Source organism: Merops nubicus, unplaced genomic scaffold (genome assembly GCF_000691845.1).
Source record: "Merops nubicus isolate BGI_N331 unplaced genomic scaffold, ASM69184v1 scaffold1063, whole genome shotgun sequence".
Taxonomy (NCBI): domain Eukaryota; kingdom Metazoa; phylum Chordata; class Aves; order Coraciiformes; family Meropidae; genus Merops; species Merops nubicus.
This window is the reverse complement of record NW_008600726.1, coordinates 72,035-91,842: the sequence shown is the minus strand read 5'-3', so window position 1 is coordinate 91,842 and position 19,808 is coordinate 72,035. Positions and strand designations below refer to the sequence as shown.

The window sequence follows — 19,808 nt, the reverse complement described above, 5'->3', positions numbered from 1 at the left end:
CCTTAACTGCTCTAGAAAGTATTGCTTAAGGTACTTGTAAAATGTGACCTGGGAATGAAAAAAATACTTTCCAATCTAAGCTAAAGGAATATAGTGTGTTCTTATCCATTGAACCTGCCAAGATGGAAAACAGCATCAAAATCTGAGCCTCAATGTAATAATACTGGGCTTTACATATTTAGTGTGATTCTTCTTTTTTGCTTGTGAGACTTTTAAAAGGATATTACTTTCTGAATAGGTCACTGTCTGCTAAGTGCAGGTCAACTGGCAAAAAACCCAAAGTGCATAATTTGCCAGCCTGTGTAGGACAGAAATATTTTTACCCTAAAAAAAAAAAGTTCAGGGTAATTCAGGGGCCTTCTTCTACATTATGAGTCATTTTAAGTGTTCTCTTGTCATATAACTCAGTGTGAATTGACTGTTACTTTACTGCTTGTGACTTAGAGCTTGAGGAATCACATCAGAAATGTCCTCCCTGTTGGAACCACTTTGCTGTTAAATTTCTCATTTGGGATTGCTGCCCACTTTGGCTTTTAATCAAGAAATTTGTCAAGTTTGTGGTAATGGACCCATTTACCGACCTCACCATCACCCTCTGCATTGTGCTGAACACGCTCTTCATGGCCTTGGAGCATTATAAGATGACGAAGGAGTTTGACCACATGCTTTACATTGGCAATTTGGTAAGTGGATGTGAACACGAAGTGCTACCTGAGAAGTGCATTTCCTGCTTTTAAAATTTTTCCTGTGGCTTGGGAAGACCCCATTTAAATATGCTGTCAGCATGGCTTTGGCTATGACATATCAGGCAAGTCCACAGTCACCTCTTCTTGGGGGTGAAGAGAAATGAATGAAGGACAAAGGTCTATTTTAATTAAACTAACATATTCTAATATTATTAGTAACCATAAAAGCCATGTTTATGGACTGTTTCTCACAGACATCTAGTTTGTATCTGTTTAAGGAATGAGATAAGAGAAAGGTTAATGTGGTTCATCTTGCATTTCTGGTAAAACAATGGTAAGGCAGCAGTTCTTGGTGACTAATAGCAACTTTTAAGTTCAAATAAAAAAACAAGGCAAGAGTGGGGTTTGATTGTAGGTGGATGTGTACACGGGAAGATGCCTATGGTACATTTTCCATGTGTCCTGTACGTCCTGCTGTGCCTCCTTGCTTTGTCCAGCAGCATGTCCTGGGTCACATGCAAACCCCAGGGCAGAGGGGCCATGGAGCAAAGCATGGCTCATGCTTCAAGGGGAAACTCAATGTGTAAGCTGGAGCAGCCGGGAAGAGAGCTGCAAAGCAAGCAGAGACTGCACTTCTCCGAGGAAAACCAGAGTGACAGATCTACAGCCAAACTGCAGGGACAGCAGAAAAGCCTTTCTGGAGGCGATGAAGTACAGTTTGATAACCAGGGGGCCACTAAAATTCTGCAGTTGCTACAAAACGGAAGCTTTTTCTTTCATCGTCTTTCTCTGAGTTTCTGTTTAAAAGTTAGTGTGTTTCAGTGGTCTAAAACTTCATGTTTAAAATCCTTTTAATTTTAGAAGAGTCTGTACTGGAAAAAGGCACAGGCCATCTAGCTGTGGCATGGTTGGAATTGCCCCTAAAATCTAGTAGTAGAAGCAGGAATATCCTATAGGATCATAAGTAAGTCTGGAGTACCCTAGAACTGGGATACTGCTAAGTTGGCATTTGAGAAGTTCACAGTAGAAAAGAAAAAAATCCCTTTTTTTACTATAAAAACAGTATCTCAAAGTGGGATTCACCTTGCCTAACTTCAGGTTTTTACAGGGCAGGAGTCTCTGCCTGAGCCTGTTGCCTTTGTCTCTCTTAAAAGTCAGTGGAGAGTAATGGACAATTTTAAGGCACAATTAATGTGATGGTTTAAAGAGATTTACTTTTGGATAAGGTGAACTACAAGCCGGAGGCCAGTGACTTTAGTGACCATTGACTATATTGGAAGTATGCAGAGACCCTACAGGTGTGGTCTGCCTTTGAGAAGCATCTGATGCTGGCAAGTTTACCTGGGTACCAGCAGTAACCAGACTTTATATCAGACATAGCATATGTGGTTCCTCATATATAGATTTATTTCTTTACCCTAGTCCATGTTATTCTTACCTCTGGGCCTCCTTGGGCAGATTGAAGTTCTTCTCCTAGGATGTAGGACCAGTTTCCAGTTTCTCAGCTGATGTCTCTTGGCAAATATGCCTCTGCTGTGCAAAGCAAAACCTGTTTGGGTCTCTTGCTTCAAATCCTTGCTCTTGCCCTCTGCAGAAAGCAGCAGACAAGGGTAGCTCAGAAAACTATCTTTCAGGACTCCATCCAGCTCCATATTGCAGCCAGCCTTCTTTGGTTTTACTCAACAATTTCTGGCTTTCCTAAGAGGACTTAAAAAAAAAGCCCTCCTTTGGACCCAGTATCCATCAGAGCAGGTGGCAACACTGCCATTTCCCACTCTGGGACTTGGGTTAGTAAACGTGTTGGCCCCTTCCTCTGCTTTTGGCAGATCAGCTCTTCCCTTTGCAGACCACAGGCAGAAATTTTAGTCCCTGGCATCCCTCCTGCCAACACAGCTCCTGCAGACCTGCCGGGGCTGAGCAGGGCTATGCCAAGTGCAGAAAAGAAAACAGAGGCAATGGGCAGAGAGAGGAACTGCAAAGCAAATTCCGCAAAATTCTGGGGGAAAAAAAAACTTCTCGCTGTTTCTCAGCACTGACTAGAGCTATTTCTCTGTTTCTCTTGTGATGAAGTGTAAAATAAGCAAAGCAGCCTGCTAATATTATTTTTTTTTTGTAGCAGGCTGATGGCACAGGGCTCCCCTTCTCCTGAGATCCTGGGATGGGTCTGTGAGAGGCCAGACTGTCCCAGGTTCCCCTCATCAGCTTTACTAAGCCCCTGCCTAACTGGATTGATTGCAAGTAGAACAGGTCAGAAGAAGGTAACTCCATTTTGCGGAGGATTTTGCAAAGTCATTTTTAATGAGAATTGACATTTTTTGCAATTCGCTGTGAAAAGCGAGGGAGTCCCAAATCCAGGGCAGGCTGCCAGGTGTCTGCATCTCCTAAGCCACAGGCTGCCAGACCCCTCCTCTGCCCCCACATTGGCTGGCTGTTGTCTTCCCATTGCATCTAACCCTCTCTGAGTGATTATAGTAGCATTAAATGGGGGGAAATATTAAAAAGGGCAGATATTTGGTATTTTTGTCTCAAAGCAAATGTTTCTAAATGAAATGAAAGAATGAAAGCGGAATATGGATTCATTTTCTCCAAGAGCAATTCTTTGTCTGCTTCCAGTCATTGGGCCACAAAGATGCTCATGGTGCTTGAGGACCTCTGCTATGAGAACAGGCTGAGATAGTTGAGGTTGTTCAACCTGGAGAAGGGAAGGCTCCAGGGAGACCTTGCAGCAACCTTCCAGTACTTAAAAAGGGCCTACAGGAAGGATGGTGAAGGACTCTTGATCAGGGAGTGTAGTGATAGGGCAAGGGGTAAGTTTTAAACTGAAGGAGGGGAGATTTAGATTAGATATTAGGAAGAAATTCCTTACTGTGAGGGTGGTGAAACTCTGGAACAGGTCACCCAAGGAAGCTGTGGATGCCCCCTTCAAGGCAAAGTTGGATGAGGCTCTGTGCAACTTGGTCTAGTGGGAGGTGCCCCCTTACATGGCAGGGGGGTTGGAACTAGATGATCTTTAAGGTTGCTTCCAACCCAAACTATTCTATGGTTCTATGATTGGAAATCTCCTGCTCTGATTGTCCATCTACTTCATGCAGCACCTGCTACCTTAAGTCTCCTTCAGTTCTCCACTCACAGGAATCAGCATTTTCAAACATGATCACAAGGCCAGCCAAGCACTTGTACATCTTTACATGGTTCATCTGTTCATGCAGTGCCACCACTTAAAAAATGAGTGGGTAGAGCAAGATTCCCCTAATTTTAATTTTCCTTTAGCAGCTGAGATACCATTATGCGATATTAAAGCCTAAATGGCTGAAATGATAGGTAAAAAAATTTCTTTAAGGAAAAAGTCCTCCAGATCAGCAGTGTCTTATTTAGCACCAGCAGGATGTTAAGTTTTCTTTCTAGCTTTTATCACATTCAGTATCCAGCCTCTTGTAGAAGTGCAGTCGCTTTGTCCCAGGTGCTGGCGCTTTGACAGTGGCCATTTGAAATTCTGGTGCACGTACATGATTCCTGATGCCTTTAGGAAGGCTCAGACATTTTGCTATCTTACTGTGACATTTCCTTCTCAGAAGGCTATTGATTAAAATGATTCAGGCAAAGAAAGTGATCCTCCTGAGTCATTTCTCAGAAAGATGGTTGCATAATGTGCGCAGCGCGGTGTCGTGGTTTTTAAGGCAGTCCCCTGGATACAATTTCACAGACATCCAGTTTTGTCTTGCTCTCTGTCCTGAAGGAAATTGGAGCGTTCTGGTGGGAATCTCTGCTATGTCTGACCAGAAACTGTTGGCTGGTTAGAAATATGAGAGGGGTTGTTGTGTTGGGTTCTTGGTGTGAGACGGTGATGGGATGTCACTGCATCCAAGGTATTTTACATGAGGAATCGTGTAAAATAGCTGCTTGGAAGAATTAAATCCTGAAGTATTACAGAGTAAAGCCAAGCATTCTTCAAATGCAGGCTATGATAACTTTTTTTTTTTTTCCTTAATATCATAATTATATGATCTTAACTTTTCCCTTCCACATTTTAATAGACTCCTCATATCTGCTGCTCAGTGTTGATCAGTTTTGCCGAGATAATGCTGAAAACATTCAGCTTATTGGAAGGAAAACATTTCTCCTTCAATGTATGCTACTGATATGTGAACTCTGGGTTCCCCTCTCTTTTTTGACCAACACTAGTCAATTAGTGTTGATTGTTTCATGTACTTTAATATGTGTATGTACAACAGAGAATTTTTCATAAACATAAAGCTCTGTGTAACTCACACTGGGAATTTAAACAAACAAACAAAACATAACAAGTTAAACAGTATATGCAGAATGTGGTGCCCACATTCTGTTATTTTAAGTTGACTGTAGCCTTATGTCGTGCATTCAAACTGTTACTTAAGGAGGGCATAAGGAAGGACAAGATCTGATTCTCTGAGAGAATGCAGGAATGTGTTAAAACTGATTTTGCTCTCAGCAGCCTTCGCTTCCCCTCTCCCTCTGCCTCATAGGTAATATCTATATGCTGCTTTAAAGAAAAATGTTCCAATTAGAAGTTCCACCATATGACATTTGAACTGTGTCATAAATAAGCAACGTGTTCCCAAGATGTTGTGGAAAGAAAATTGCCGTGACTATTTGTAATAAAAAAAAAAAGAGTAGGACTCAAATTAGAGTTTCTAATTGCCTTTGCTGCCAGCAATAACCTCAAAATGACTGGAGGCTTGCTTTGCCCTGGTATTGATAATAATAATAACAAAATAAAAAGGGATAATACACTACAACCCAAATACCCTTTAACACTCGCACTCCATTCATTCAGGTTTCTCTGCTGAAATGAATAGTTTCAACCTTTAGAAAAGGCACTTTTGTGCTTACTTTTTTATTGCTGGGATTATTCAGATGATGAGAAGAGATGGAAATGTGCGTTCCAATCCAGAACTTGAACTCAGATCTCATTGTCCATCTGTGGTGGTATCAAATATTATTGTGAAAACACTAGACAAAGTTGTGTAAGTGTTAAAGAATCAGCTGTGAAAAATAAAGTATTTCCCTGTAAAATGTTTTTGGCTTCCTTCTGTATTCTCCTCTGTCAGTGGAAGGTCTGCATGCAAGGAGATGTACATAAGATGTTACTTTGACTTCATGTTTTCTTTCTGCAGGTCTTCACTGGGATTTTTACAGCAGAAATGATCTTCAAAGTAATTGCCCTTGACCCCTACTACTATTTTCAGCAGGGCTGGAATATTTTTGACAGCATAATTGTTATTCTAAGCCTGATGGAACTGGGTTTGTCAAGCATGGGAAACCTGTCTGTTTTACGCTCCTTCAGACTGGTAAGGGTCTTATTCTGTTCTTACCTCTCTTCTTTTATTACATATAAACTCTGACATGAATGCAACATATTTTCTTAAAATGCATCTGCCAATAAAGCCTTTAATTGCTGCAAACTGGTGAGCGGTACGTGACACTAATTATAGGCTGCAGGATAAATGGAATTGTTCCAGATTTACATCAGGGTAAATGAGAACATAATTTGATTCCTTCTAGCTGTGCCAGGTACTTGTAGCACACTTTAAAAGTTTGAGTTCAAATTTGTAATAAAAATCTGCCATTTTATACCTGTACACCTGTTAGCATAGTCAGCAGATAACTGATAGCCCAAGAAATGCAAGAGCCAGTAATTTGTTGTTTTAGACGTTGTTATTCCTAAATTATGTTATAAACATGTCACCCTTCTTTTAAAAGCTGTCAAAAGAAAATGTCTTTGAATTATTCACGGAGTGATTTTTTTTTCTTCTAGAACTGATCAGCATAACATAGCATCTGTCTTTCACGGGAACTCCTTAGCTGTCAGCTCCTTTGTTGTGCATGGGATAGTGGTATTCTATTAATGAGACACTGTCGACATACTGGAACAGAAAACCAGTTTCCTTGCCAGCCTGACATTTGTGTTGCACTTCATGTACCAGGATGTCCATGCTAATCATTCTGGCCATGATATGGCTTCACAAATTGGAAAGACCAGGAAAAGAAGACTTTATAGTTACATTTAGGGGAATGATTTTTTTTCCCCAAAAAATTCTCTGCCCGGCTCAAAAATGCAAACTTTTCATTGCTTGTGCTAGGTCCTGAGAGTCTCCTGACAGGTTTTAAGCAATCCCTCTTCAATAGGGTTGAAAATAAACCTTCACTGGAAAACAGAGCATAAGGGCTAGGCACCATTTACATCCTTAAAATAGGTCTTAAGTGGGATGTGGGTTGTGCATAGACTGCGTGATCCTTGGCACAGAGGTGATTTTCACCCTGGGAACAAACAGCTAATAACATCTGGCTGAGGTCTGCTCTGAAACACAGGGGAATTGCTTCTCTCTTTGTGGGATCAAACCCTAAGCCCCTTTCCTCCTGCCAGGCTGTTGCATCTGAGGAGGAAAAGCAACGTAAAAGAAAATATAAAGAGCTGAGATTTCCTCCTTCCCTCCTCTCCTCAGCATGATATTGGGTACATGAGCCTCTAAAAGCACATCTATATAAGAAGACAGAACAAAGCTCTGGAAAACTTAATTCTCATCCAAGAAGCCCAACTGATATTTTATTCATAGATGTAGTGAGGCTAACAGGAAGTATGGCTAAAATCACCTTGCACCACACACACTGTGGCATTTGTCTTTCACGTTTTACCCACTTTAATAATTCATCGGCTGAAATGTCTGTTGCTTCTGTGAACCCACACTGTTGTTTATGTTTTGTTCACAGCTGCGAGTCTTCAAATTGGCAAAGTCCTGGCCAACCCTAAACACGCTCATTAAAATCATTGGTAATTCAGTGGGTGCCCTTGGGAACCTCACTCTCGTGCTGGCTATCATCGTCTTCATTTTTGCCGTGGTCGGAATGCAGCTTTTTGGGAAAAGCTACTTGGACAATGTGAAGAAGATAAGCACGACTGGCAATTTGCCACGATGGCACATGAATGATTTCTTCCACTCGTTCCTCATCATCTTCCGAATTTTGTGTGGGGAGTGGATAGAGACCATGTGGGACTGCATGGAAGTAGCTGGGCAGCCGCTGTGCCTTCTCGTCTTCTTGCTGGTCATGGTGATAGGAAACCTGGTGGTGAGTTCTTAAGATGTTTTTTCCTCACTTTCCTCATGCCTATGTGCAAATGTATCCATTTTCTATCCAGAAAGGGCAAATATCTCATTGCTCCGTGGCTTTAGTTCAATGAACCAAGTTGTCACCCAGAGAAACTTGTTCATATCTCAAATATAGAATTGTGAGGTGGGAATGAAGGCTTAATTTTTTTTACAGAACAAGTAATGTTTTACTAGAAGAACATGGACTAGTTATAGTGATTTTATTTCCTAAGTCATTCATGGTGCTGAGGGGATTCCAGATCTCTCTTTTTTCTGTACAGGAATGAATATCATGTGAACTGTCACAGCATCAGCAGATATTTTTCTCTTCATTTTTGGCCCAGAACACGTGAACTTGACAGTTAGCACAGTGTCTCTGAGTGGAGTTTTGAAGGTCTTTAGCCTGCATGTTCTAGGAAGCTGCAGGTTGTGTTTACAGTAATGTCACTTGCTCGCTCACTTTTGTAACAGACTATCCCATAAGCATGACTTACGTAAGCTCTGAGCCTATTAAGAGTGAATTGTATTTCCCTGTTGACATCTTATGGAGCTCTTTGCTGGCTTGCAGTCATTGTGGAAATGTTTTGCCTGCTCAGCTTACAGAGCATCTTTGACATTGTGGCTCTAATGGGCTTACTGTTTATGTAGTGAGTTGTTTAATAGTAGATGCTGCTATAAAAAAAAAAAAGTTGGGTTTTACTAGCGATTGCTTTTAGTGGCTGTTTTGCTTTTAGGCACCCAATGTTTTGATTCTCAGATGGTGGGATAGAAAAGTTCTTGAAAGAGTTTGTAAAAAAACAGAGTGCAATGGTTTGTTTACATTAGTTGAATAGTTTTGCATTGAAAATGTTGATTGCAAGAGTAAATTGTATTTGATAAGATTTTTTTATAAAAGTCAAAAGATTAAACTATGCTTACTCAGAAAGTGGTAGATCACTCCACCTCACACCCCCATTTCCCATTTCTGTAGATTTTTCTTGAACCTAAATGTGATTAGAGGAGTTGGGGCAAATTATTACTTTCTGCATGTCTTTTTGAGGAGTTTAGCCTGAGATCCAGAAAGTTACTTTCCCCCTGCCATTAAGCAATGGATCCTCTGTGTAGCAAAACGAAAATAATATGTGGTAAATTCTGGGGAAAATGTTAACATTTGAATTATTCATGGATTATTAGATGTGAATTTGTAACATATGATACCCTTAGATATTAACACTCATCAGTCTGCATAAGTTCTGTTAAATATAGAATCTAATTCTGCAGAGATTGCACTGACATTATGTACATATATGTAACCTTCAGTGCTCAAAAAAGGCTGTCCCAGATGTAAAACCAGATACTGAAAAACTCTGTCAGCATGGATAAGCTGAAGTTACTGGTCAGCTGAAAGCAAAACTGCTAGCTTTGTCCTTTTCAGCCAAGAGTTCTGTGAGCACGTGGCTATGACTGGTAAATAGGAGATCACTCAAAAGAAAAAAAAAATGAAGAAAATTACTCACAGGTGGGAAACGAACAACATGGTTCTCTCTGAACCATGAGACTTGTTCAGCATTGACTATGTCACACAGAGATTTCATGATGTTGATTAGCAGGTAGAGAGAAGGTCCTCTTTTTCCTATAGCATCAGCAAAATTCTTGCTTTCTTCAGTGAGAGTGAATGGAATTCACAACCTCACTTATTTGCTGAACATCATCAGACCCAAAGATTCTGGTAGCTGAAAAGCACCATGAGCCCTCTAAAATACGAAGACGAGCACTAAGGCTTTTACCTGTAACTCCATTGCAAACTGCCAGCAAAATTTCTCTTTTGACTTGTTAACTGAGATCCTTATTCCTCCTCTGAGTCTCAGGAGTTAGTTCTGGTAAGAAATATTATTCTGAGGTTGTGTCTCACTTGGGCTCTGAATGCTTTCTTAGTCTTTGAAGGCATGGAGGAAATACTACAGCACTTTTCCCAGTGTAGCTGATCTGCACGCTCATCTAAATGACATACATTTATCTGCCAGCATATCTGCCAGCACTTATGGTAGTGGGTCACTTTCTCTACTGCAAGGCTGTGTTACAGAGCAGAACCGCTCCTTAACTATGTAAAGGCTGAAACTTGTCTCTGAATTGTTACAACTGCTGTGACTTTGTGGTATATTTAGTGATTCTGTTTGCAGGTCTTAGCCTGACTAAAATAAATCCAAAGGAATGGTGAAAGAAGAGCCAGGAAAGTTAGTAAATATTCTGGGCAACTTTGTGCTATAGATCAGCCCAGCTGTTGAAAGGAATTTCAGTAAATCTTAAGTCTTTGGTTTGTATTCATGTATCCTGAAAATGTCTTGGACCAGTGCAGTGCCACATGAAATGATATTTGCTGCTGGTCAGCTGGTGTTTGAGTCACCTTCAAAGAACTAAGGCTTGCAACAGATTTGGAAAACTATGTGCTGTGTAACTGCCTTTTGCACAATAAGACTGCTACTGCAGTCAGATGACATTTTTAGAGTAATTGAAGCTGCTTTGAAAGGTAAAGCCAAACCAGACAGATAATAAAATAGTTTGTCCCTCATTTGTAAGAAAGAGCTTCTGAAATTGCTAACTGAATTATTATGCTTACTGTTAAGTTTTATAAAGAGCTTAACATATTTCCTACGTATGTTAATGTTACTGAGGTTAATAAGGAAAATCACCAAGACAGGAATTATTAAGAATATGTGGGGGAATTTGGGTGGTGAGGCAGTCCCTGGTGCCCCCTGCTCTGATGGGTCAGCCAATGAGAGACTCAAGCATGACACCAGCCACTTCTCAGGAAACAGTTGTGTGTTGTAGGTGCTAACAATGTGCATGAATAAACCTGACACTTCCATCACAGGCAGAACAACCTTCCAACCTCACTGCGTGTGCGTGACGTACGTTGGCCAAGCCAACCTTTCATTCTTCTGCCAGCCACCTGCATGGAGCCTGGTTTCAACCAGCCTCTCCTGAAATGTCACCAAGTGATGAGCAACTTGACACCAGGCAGAGATGCAGTCCCTGTCTTTGACACTGTATGACATAACGCCCAAAAAGCATCAGTTAGTGTTAACCTAAGCAAAGAGCCACAGTGCGTTAACTCATCTTTAGGGCTGAGTTGCTGGACTGGTGTTGTCTCATCTCTGCCTGACTCATATACATCCTTTAGTACTTCCATGGCACATCCACCACCGTTTTCCAGTCCACCACATGCTGGTAATTCACTGCTGCACTTCCATGGTGGATTTTGTCTTCCCGCATGCCAAGTCACAAGCATGCCAAGATGTGAAGTCCGTAATCGGAGAAGGGACATCTTCAGGTTTTTCCTAAAAGGTGGAAGATAAGGCTGGAAGTCCTCTTCTAGGATCACTCTGGAAATTCTATTCAGTCAGGAAAATTTTAATGACATTTTCTGAGAAAATAAAGATGGAAAGCACCACGAATTTCTAGGGTATTTGGCTTCCTACAGGAAGAATTACGTAACCGTTATTGAATTAATGCATGATGCATGGAATAATGAAATACAAAGTTTAAGGTCATGCACTCAGCCCTATTTAAGAATTTATGTTATGGCCAAGTAGCTTACCGACAGAAAATGTTTGAGAGGATAATAAAAGTATATGTATCTGTCACTGTGGACATCTAGTCAGATCTGGTTAATGGAGTCTGTGAAGTCATAAAATATCTTACACAGAAAGACATCCAAAATACATCGGATTAAATAGACCCTAAAAGTACCTGTTTCTGTCCATGAAGTCTTGGAAGGCAAACTTAGCTGTCTGTATCCCCATGTACGTACCACTCTTCCTGTCTGAGCCACTACAAGAAGCCAATGCACTGATACATTGCACCTATTAAACATGTAAATGAGATTCTAATACCTGTAAGGAAAGGTAATTGCAGAGGAGAGAGTATGGATGCTGTTGCACAGCAATCTGCAACACCTGATATACAATACACCCCATTAATGGCTGATGCTCAAGAAAAATTAAGTACTACTGGGAAAAGCACAGTATGGGAATATGAAGTTGAAGAGAATGAAGAGGTAGGCATGGGAGGAGAACAGTTTAAGTGACAGGATACAACACGTCCCAAGATAAAGGAGCATAAATCACTGTAGGTACATTTAGGCTGGGACTGGAAAGGAGGCTTCTGACCATCAGCACAGTGAGGTTGTTCAGAAAGACTTTGCAGCAAGACTGGTCTCAAATCAGCAGCTTTTCAGATGGGTCTTGATTAGTTCATGAAGCAAACAACCTATGTTAGCAGGGTGTTGGACTTGGTAACCCAAAAGGATCTTGAAGTCCTGTCTTCCTGTGGTAATTCAAGTGCCTGGCAGCAGAGCTGCCCAGCATGATTTGGATGAGATTTGAAGTGACCTCCTTTGGTTAAACTCAGTGAAAACTTTTATCTGAAAAAGTTAAATATGCCTGGAACCCACCCTTTTATTCTGCTTTCACATCTCAAGAAGCTTTAATGGATATTTTTTTCTGATTTAACATGGCCTATGACTGTGACACACAGAAATCTGAAAGGGTCACATTCTTGGAAAAAAAGGGTGTTGTCCCTCCCTAAGTGCCTTTCCTACAAGTCAGTGTGGGACAGTTCCTTGAAGAGATGTTCTGGGAAAGTGTTACTAAACCTTCATCAGGTTAAAAACTGTGGATTCTCAAACTATCAGCTGCAGATAAAACTTCCTCAGATTTCATTCACCACCATTTCCATCTTTAACATGTAAAGTCTGTTATTAAAATGGCATATTAACAGAGCTGTTTTGACAGGGACAGGTCTCTGCAGTAGAGCAAGAAAGAAAGAAATCCAGTTATGAGGAAAGTGAGCAATGCATAACTTCTTAGTATTTCCACTTCAACGTGTTCTTCCACGAAAGCCTCCCTCCCTACCACTAGAAAACATCCTAGAAGGAAGAGAAGGGTGAGATGGATCAAGGGTCATTTAGGACAGAACCTGGCCTGACAGATGTGCAAGAGAGAGATTTGGGATGGTGAGGATTATTTGGGCAGGGAAGAGAAGTGACTACAGGTATATGTGAATCACTTTGCTAAGTGACAGACCCTAAGTCAGATGAGGAGTCACTGGTTCCCATGTGGCTCTCTGATACTTATTAGCTGTGGCTGTAATCCTACAGTCAGATAAAATCACTTTCTGTGCGTGCCTGCAAGTTTGTGTCTATCCAGATCAATCGTTTTATTTCCTGCTCTGTTTGCTGATGTTCTATTTAGGTTTGGTGTTTTCAGTCAAGAAAACAGAATAAAAACTCAAAAAAAAAAGAAAGGTAGCTGTGATGTATAATGTATAAGTGTGTAAGACAGGGCTGCTATTGGATGGCATGGCCTTCAGCACAGGGGCTTTGTTTCTGTATAAAACCATCTCCTACAGTCAGCTTCTGAGAGTTACTTATGAGCACCACAATCTCTAACTGAGGAAGATAAGAGGGAATACATGTGGCCACCTGTGTAGCAGAACTGGTAGCCCACCCTGTGGGAATCCATCAGCTGGCCAACTGTACGTGAGTTTCTCAGGAAGGGGACTCTCCCAGCTGGAAGTTTTTGGTCAGTGCAGGGTATGAAGAAGTTTAATAATAGGGAGCAAGATGATCTTTGGCTTTTGTCCTCAGTGCCAGAAAGCGTTCTTGGGAACATTTAATTTATTAGTGTAGAAGTAGCCATGAAGTCCTGTCTCACCCAATGCTGACACATCTCCATCACGGCAAATTTCTCAGCAGATCACAGCCAGATTTGAAAGAGGTTTATGGTGATGTGTCAGATTTTCTCTTGGGTTAAATGAAATGGATATCGAGAACTATCACTGTCTCTTGTGGTAAAATCACAAGCAATAGCAAACCAGCTAGGCATTTAGCAGGCCTAGGTAAATGTGGATTACAATTTCACATTTCAAGAGCTCAGACAGCCACAGAGTATTGCAACGGTCAAAGAAGGTCTTCAGATGAGACTTGTATTTCTGCCTGACATGATGGGGCTGTCACTGAGGGAAGCTCCATCAAGACTCTGATGACATGAAGCACTACACCAAGGGATTTCAAGACCGTGGAACTTTTTACTGCGTGATTAAGAGTTGCTTTACCCCAAAGGAATGAGGCCTCATTCATTAAGATTTCTTGTGTCAATAAATGAATGAAAATGGAACATGAATGACATATCATAGCACTTTTGCAGCTATCTCCTTATTTTATTTTCAAATTATGTGCAAATCTAAAACTACCAAAGCCCCATTTTCATGGTTTTTACTGTCTATCCCTAGAGAAATGTACAACTCAAGAGCTGCAGTGAGACTTGCTGCCCTGAATCAAGTAATTATTTTCGCATTAATGACAAACATGGTCTTATTCATGGAGGCCACTGAAGACATCCACTCTGTGAATAAGTATTAATGTCCTTGGAGGGAAATGTAGTGTTTGTATTGCATCTGATGGTTAATATAAATGAACTGGAATTTTAAAATATTGTGTGCCTTCTAATTGAAAATACTAGGTTAGATATTCTTGCTGGAAATGAAAGCAAATTTGGGGAGAAGGTATTACAAGTCCATGTTACAATATTTTAGATTTTAGGGGTTTTTTTAATTTTCAAGCTACATAGAGGTCTGCATCCTCAAGCTTTGTGTATTGTACTTCTACCACCAAGCAAGTACTCTCCTGGGGCCCCACTGGTTCCACTTCTTGCACAATGGAAGAAAGAGCAGATAAAATGCAACTATATAAAGCTGGGGAAGTGCAGTGTGTTTTGCAAGGAAATGTGCATCCACGGGAGACTCAAAGAGAAGTTCAGGTGGTCCTAAGTCTTGCATGAGCACTGCCTTCTCTCTGCTGTCCCTGCACCTCCATGGCATGTCCTGGATGCTGTTATTCACCTTATTTACTCTTTCAACAGCTCTCAACATTCTGAAAATGTGCATTTGTGTTTTGGTTACATCACTTAAGAAGGCCACTCGACAAACAGCAAGAGTAGGCATGTCAGGAACAGTCATCGTCAGGACACCAAATCTGCAACGCAGCAAGCAGAGTGTGTGTGGAGTGCTGTGGAGAAGGAGGACTCCTCAGAAAGCTGCCAGAGCCATAATGAGAGCTGGGGGAATATTGGAGATGGGGATTGGAGAGAGAAAGGATCCAAAAGAAAAGAGGGAGCCCAAGGGATCATTAGCGAGAAGTGGAAGTGTCATTTGAGTCTCTCATCAGCTCGGACACTTACATAAGGGAGGCAAATTTTCTTCCTCAAGTCACGTGCAGCTTTGCAGAAGAGCAAGCCAGAATAGCTGAATAAGCACATTTTGGGACACGAACAAAACAGAGTCAAAACAACTGTCAGCATGTTACCATCTTTTTTGCTTCCACTGATGTATGCTTATATCTGGTAGCAGGTATATTTACTGTAACACTGGAGAACTCAGACCTTGGAGGAGAGTAGCTAAACCCCAGCACATTTTCCACCTTCTCCCTTCATAATTTTCATGTTGACTAAATGCATAGTCCGTGTTTCCCAAAGCAGTTTTTCTGTTTGTATTCCCCATTATCCCTCCGTGCCTGAGCCCTGGCTGGGAAGCAGAGCATTCAGGTAGCTGATGCTTTGAGCAAATACCTGGCTATTTCTACTTTGCTATTAAACACCCTCGAGCATAATGAAAGATCCACTAGAAACAGAGATCCATCATGTGATGGATCAAGAAGATAAATCCTGACACCAACCATCAATCAGTCCAGTTGCCTCTGATGACTCCTAGCAGAGATGGAAAGCTTGCATCCACACAAGGGTTACTTTAAAGAGAAATCTGTTCCCTAAGATGCCAGGCTTTAAAAATTGTGTGATTTATCACATAACTAGCATTTCTGTTATTGAGTATGTGTTAATGTTCTTCTTCATTTCAAGTAGCTATATCCCACCCTCATATTCAATACTGGATGCTGGTGCTAAAAGGTCCAGGGAAATTAACTTCAGGATATTTATGATGGACTACTAGGTTTCCAAAGTGCCGTTGTATAGTAGATTAAGTAGAGTCCATTGAAAGCTGGAAGGTATGCTCTGCCCAAGAGATGTGAAGGTAATGCACCTGAGAACAGATGGGAGGAGAAATTACTCTTAAAATATACTCCTAAAAGATAATCTGCTTCCTTCTGTCACTCCAGATTTATGAGTTTCTGTATCCTGCCACAGGCTCAATTGTTTCTCCTGAAGAGTTGAGTCTTGGCACTTGATGACTAAATCTGAGCACACATCTTGTATTAGGAGATAAGTGTGTTCAGTTCCCGTTTCAAGATAATATATGATATCCATGTTGAACATAGTCTAAAATCTGCCATTTTTTCTCCTGCAATGTGCATCCACAGAAAGGTAGATCTTTTAAAATACAAATAACCAAAATCCTAATAAAAGTTGGTGGACAGAGGAGGAGCAAGCTTTTCCTTCTCATGCAGCTCAAATGACACCGAGAACAAAACCTGGAGGCTCTTTGTATTATCTGTGAAGTAAGGAATTCCCAAAAACAATAGTCCAAACGAGATCCATTGGTGGGCTGTGACAGATTTTGACATTTGGTACAGATTTTCATTGGTAAAATTATAAGTATTGCTTTTTGATCTAAAAATGAGTCACAGTCACTGGGATGTATCAGAGAGGAATAAAATCTGATAATATTGCTAATGCTCTTCTGTGGGTAGGTATATCAGGGAATATGAAACTATCTCCCATTAACTTTCATGGGTGTGAAACAACTTAGAAATATGGAGGAAGAAGAATGTTAATACATTCATTCAATCATATTCTAATTGTGTTTCCAAGTCAGACATCTCTAAAAATATTGCTTAAGCATTGACTCCATTATGTGAGCTGCTGACAAGATGAAATATTTTTAATAGGATCCACCACATATATATGCACTTATATATATTTTATTTGTCAAGATGAAGCTAGTGGTTTGTTTGTTGAGATTTGGTTGTAGTCTGAGGATTGAAGAGGAGCTGAGTTTTCAAAATAAATTTACAGTCCTGTTAACATAGCAGGTGTTGGTAGGGTAAAATACTGCCCAATTTTTGTGCTGCATCTGTCCTTGGTTAATAGTGTAAGTAGGGTTTTGTCAGTGGTTAAGTTCTTGCTAGTAGCTGGGTAGTTATTGAAAATCTAGAAGACACTGAGTCAAATTTAATTGGACAAGAGTGTGCAAAGGTAGGAACAACTAAATGTGTCTCTTTTTATTAATGTTACTGTGCGAGTTATCTGGATGTCATTGAAAGGGCAATGACAACAGAATTCTTCCTAGCATGTGATGAGGGAGGGACAGAGTTTTAATGTTAAAATAGACCATATAATGCAGATTTAGTATATTATTAGTTACTCCTAAACACCCTATATTTCAGTTTTTTTAAATCAGTTAAAAAGAGATTATTTTTCCCTAGCAAAACTAAAGAGTGAGTGGTTCATTCTAACAGTTGCCTCTAGAAATAGCTTGTTAAAAGGGACATCTGAAACAATCAGCTCATCATAACAACCTTCACTTTCTTAGGAGGTGTATGATATTTAAAAGCAACTGGAATTTATGTGTTATCTTCTTTCTGGTGTGTGGTTTTTTTTTGTTTGTTTTTTTGAGTCATCATAGCCAAACTCTTCTTTAAGTAAGTTCTCATGGAATATGACCCAAAATTTTCCCTGACCTTCCCCCCCCCCCCAAACTAATTTTCTTTCTTTTTGGTCAGCTCTAGCCTTGATTATAGTAATTCTCTTTATGACACTGCCACATATCTCTGCTGTAGTCTTTCTAGTCTCATGCTTTGAGCAAATCTCCTCCTCTTTCAACATTTAAAGTAGGTCCCATGGAAATTTGCCCAAAATTTTTCCCGGCCCTCCCCCCCCCCCCAAACTAATTTTCTTTCTTTTTGGTCAGCTCTAGCCTTGATTATAGTAATTCTCTCTATGATACTGCCACATATCTCTCCTGTAGTCTTAGTCTCATGCTTTGAGCAAATCTCCTCCTCTTTCAACATTGCTTTGACTTTCTGCCTTCCATGACATATTATGCAAACTCCTCCTCATTGTATATCTTGACTTTACCCTTCCCAAGGCACAAGTAAATCCAAGTCTCTGTCTAGACACTATTTGGGATTCTTGTGATTATTTCAATGTAGAAGTGTTTTTATTTTTTGACTAAGTTAATTTCTGTACAGAAATTCTGTCTTCTGTGGGCCACAGTCATACTTTCTCATTAAAAAAAGAGTACATGTTAACTGATGTTAGGGTTGGATTGAAGTATACTTGATATTTTCCATGATGAATTTTCATGGAGATGGAAAGAGACACTTACATTTGTCTTTGTATTTTTCAAGCAGCTCTACTCTCAGTTTGTCTCCCTTCCCCTTTTGTTTGCTGCCTCCTCCCACCACCAATCCCTTTCTCTTTCTGGCCCTCCTGATGTATACTCATTTGTTGCAACTGCACAATCAAGAGCACTCTCATGCCTCTTCTGCCACAAACTCCTTTCTAAGGGTGTTTCTTCCAGGAGGACTTCCATGTCCCTTCTCCTCTCCTGTAATTCTCTTTTCTCCCACATTTAGATGTCATGTCATCCCATTTCTGTGAGGTTCAGCAAGTGCAAAACACCAGCTGAGGTCTCTCTGCTTGAAAACACAGACAGATGGCTGCATCGACAAACTGGCTTAGGCACGAACTCAGACATCAGGAGTGTCCCTCCTCTGCCTTGGTTTGCACATTCCCTGGCCACGCCGTCCCAGCTGGTGCCTGGGAATTCAGGGGACAGCCCTGGCTGGGGACAGCAGCCACGAAGGAGGAGCAGGGAAGGGAGGTCAGCTGCTCAGGGTTGAGAACAGGCCTTGACTTGTCTTTGTTTGCTACTGCAGATGCAATTCCTAGTTCATAAAACAGAGTAGCTGCCTAGCTCACAGTTCCTTTCTTCTCTCTAGCAGGCTGGCAGTGAGCATAAACTCATAAAAATTCCCTTATGGACAACTCACACCACTAACTTTTCTCCTTTGTTTCTCCCATTTCATGCCCATTTTGCACTAAAGAAGATTCTGAGCAACCCCAGTTGCTGGGATTTCAGCCAGGCACACAGAATACAATTAATAAATAATTTTAAAATGTCCACATCAGCAAAATACCTTTGTATTTCCTGATATAAGAATGTAGTTAAAGATGAGGTCATCATACTTGGGAAGAGGAGTTTGCTTTGATTATGCAGTTGAGAGTAGACTTGGTTTGAAGGATGCTGGTGTCCAGCTCTCCACAAAGTGCTTTTCTTGTATTTTTAGTAATGCTGCTCTGGAAAACACAGCTCAAAGGCAGCTTTATGCTGTAGACATACACTGTGAGAAGTAAGGACATCTTTCTTCTTCCCTTCCTTGCAAAAGAACACAGATATCTCCCTAGGCCTTTAGGAAGCACTAAGAAACCTGCAGAAGTAGCCACAGCTAAGCCAGAGACCAAAGGGCTGATGACTGGGAGCACCACAGAAGCCAAGAGCAGATGATGGCAGAGGAAGTAGATCACATTTTAGGACAGCAGTGAGGCATGTGTGTCAGCACCTCCTGCCTTGCAAATGCAGAGTGGCTTGCATTTTGGAGAGGTAACCAGCACTACTGCTAGTAAACTCCTCCTGCCCTTTTTCTTTAAGGAAAGAGAAGGTTTTGTCCCACTTGTGAATCATCAGACTTCTCCAGCAGAAGTATGTGAAAGCTTCAAGCCCAGCCATGTGAAGGCATGGAGATGTCATACTGTGCAAAATTACGGGTAGAAACCTGTTTTGTATTTTTTTGGAAGGAAGCTCTCCTGGCTGGCAGACAGCTCTGTCACTGACTTCTGCCCTCCCAGCAATCTGCACTTGCAAAATGCAAGGAATCAGAACCTCCTTACACCTCCTGAATCCACCAAATAGCTCTGCTTTTCATGCTTCACTTAGTAGGAAAGTGTGACTCTGTGAGGGAACCTAAATGGTATTATTGAACCTGGGAAACTTTTTGTAAGGAAAT

General features: G+C 40.9%; 1 protein-coding gene across 1 annotated transcript in view; it reads left to right on the top strand.

Moving 5' to 3' along the window:
• The window catches only part of LOC103770491 (sodium channel protein type 5 subunit alpha-like), a gene marked incomplete at its 3' end in the record, with an annotated part of 160,185 nt that overhangs the window by 73,378 nt on the left and 66,999 nt on the right, over positions 1-19,808 (top strand). The window contains exons 13-15 of the mRNA XM_008937751.1: positions 445-683; positions 5,840-6,013; positions 7,434-7,790. Of these exons, the coding sequence (XP_008935999.1) occupies positions 445-683; positions 5,840-6,013; positions 7,434-7,790 (770 nt within the window). The remainder of the gene's footprint in view (positions 1-444; positions 684-5,839; positions 6,014-7,433; positions 7,791-19,808) is intronic.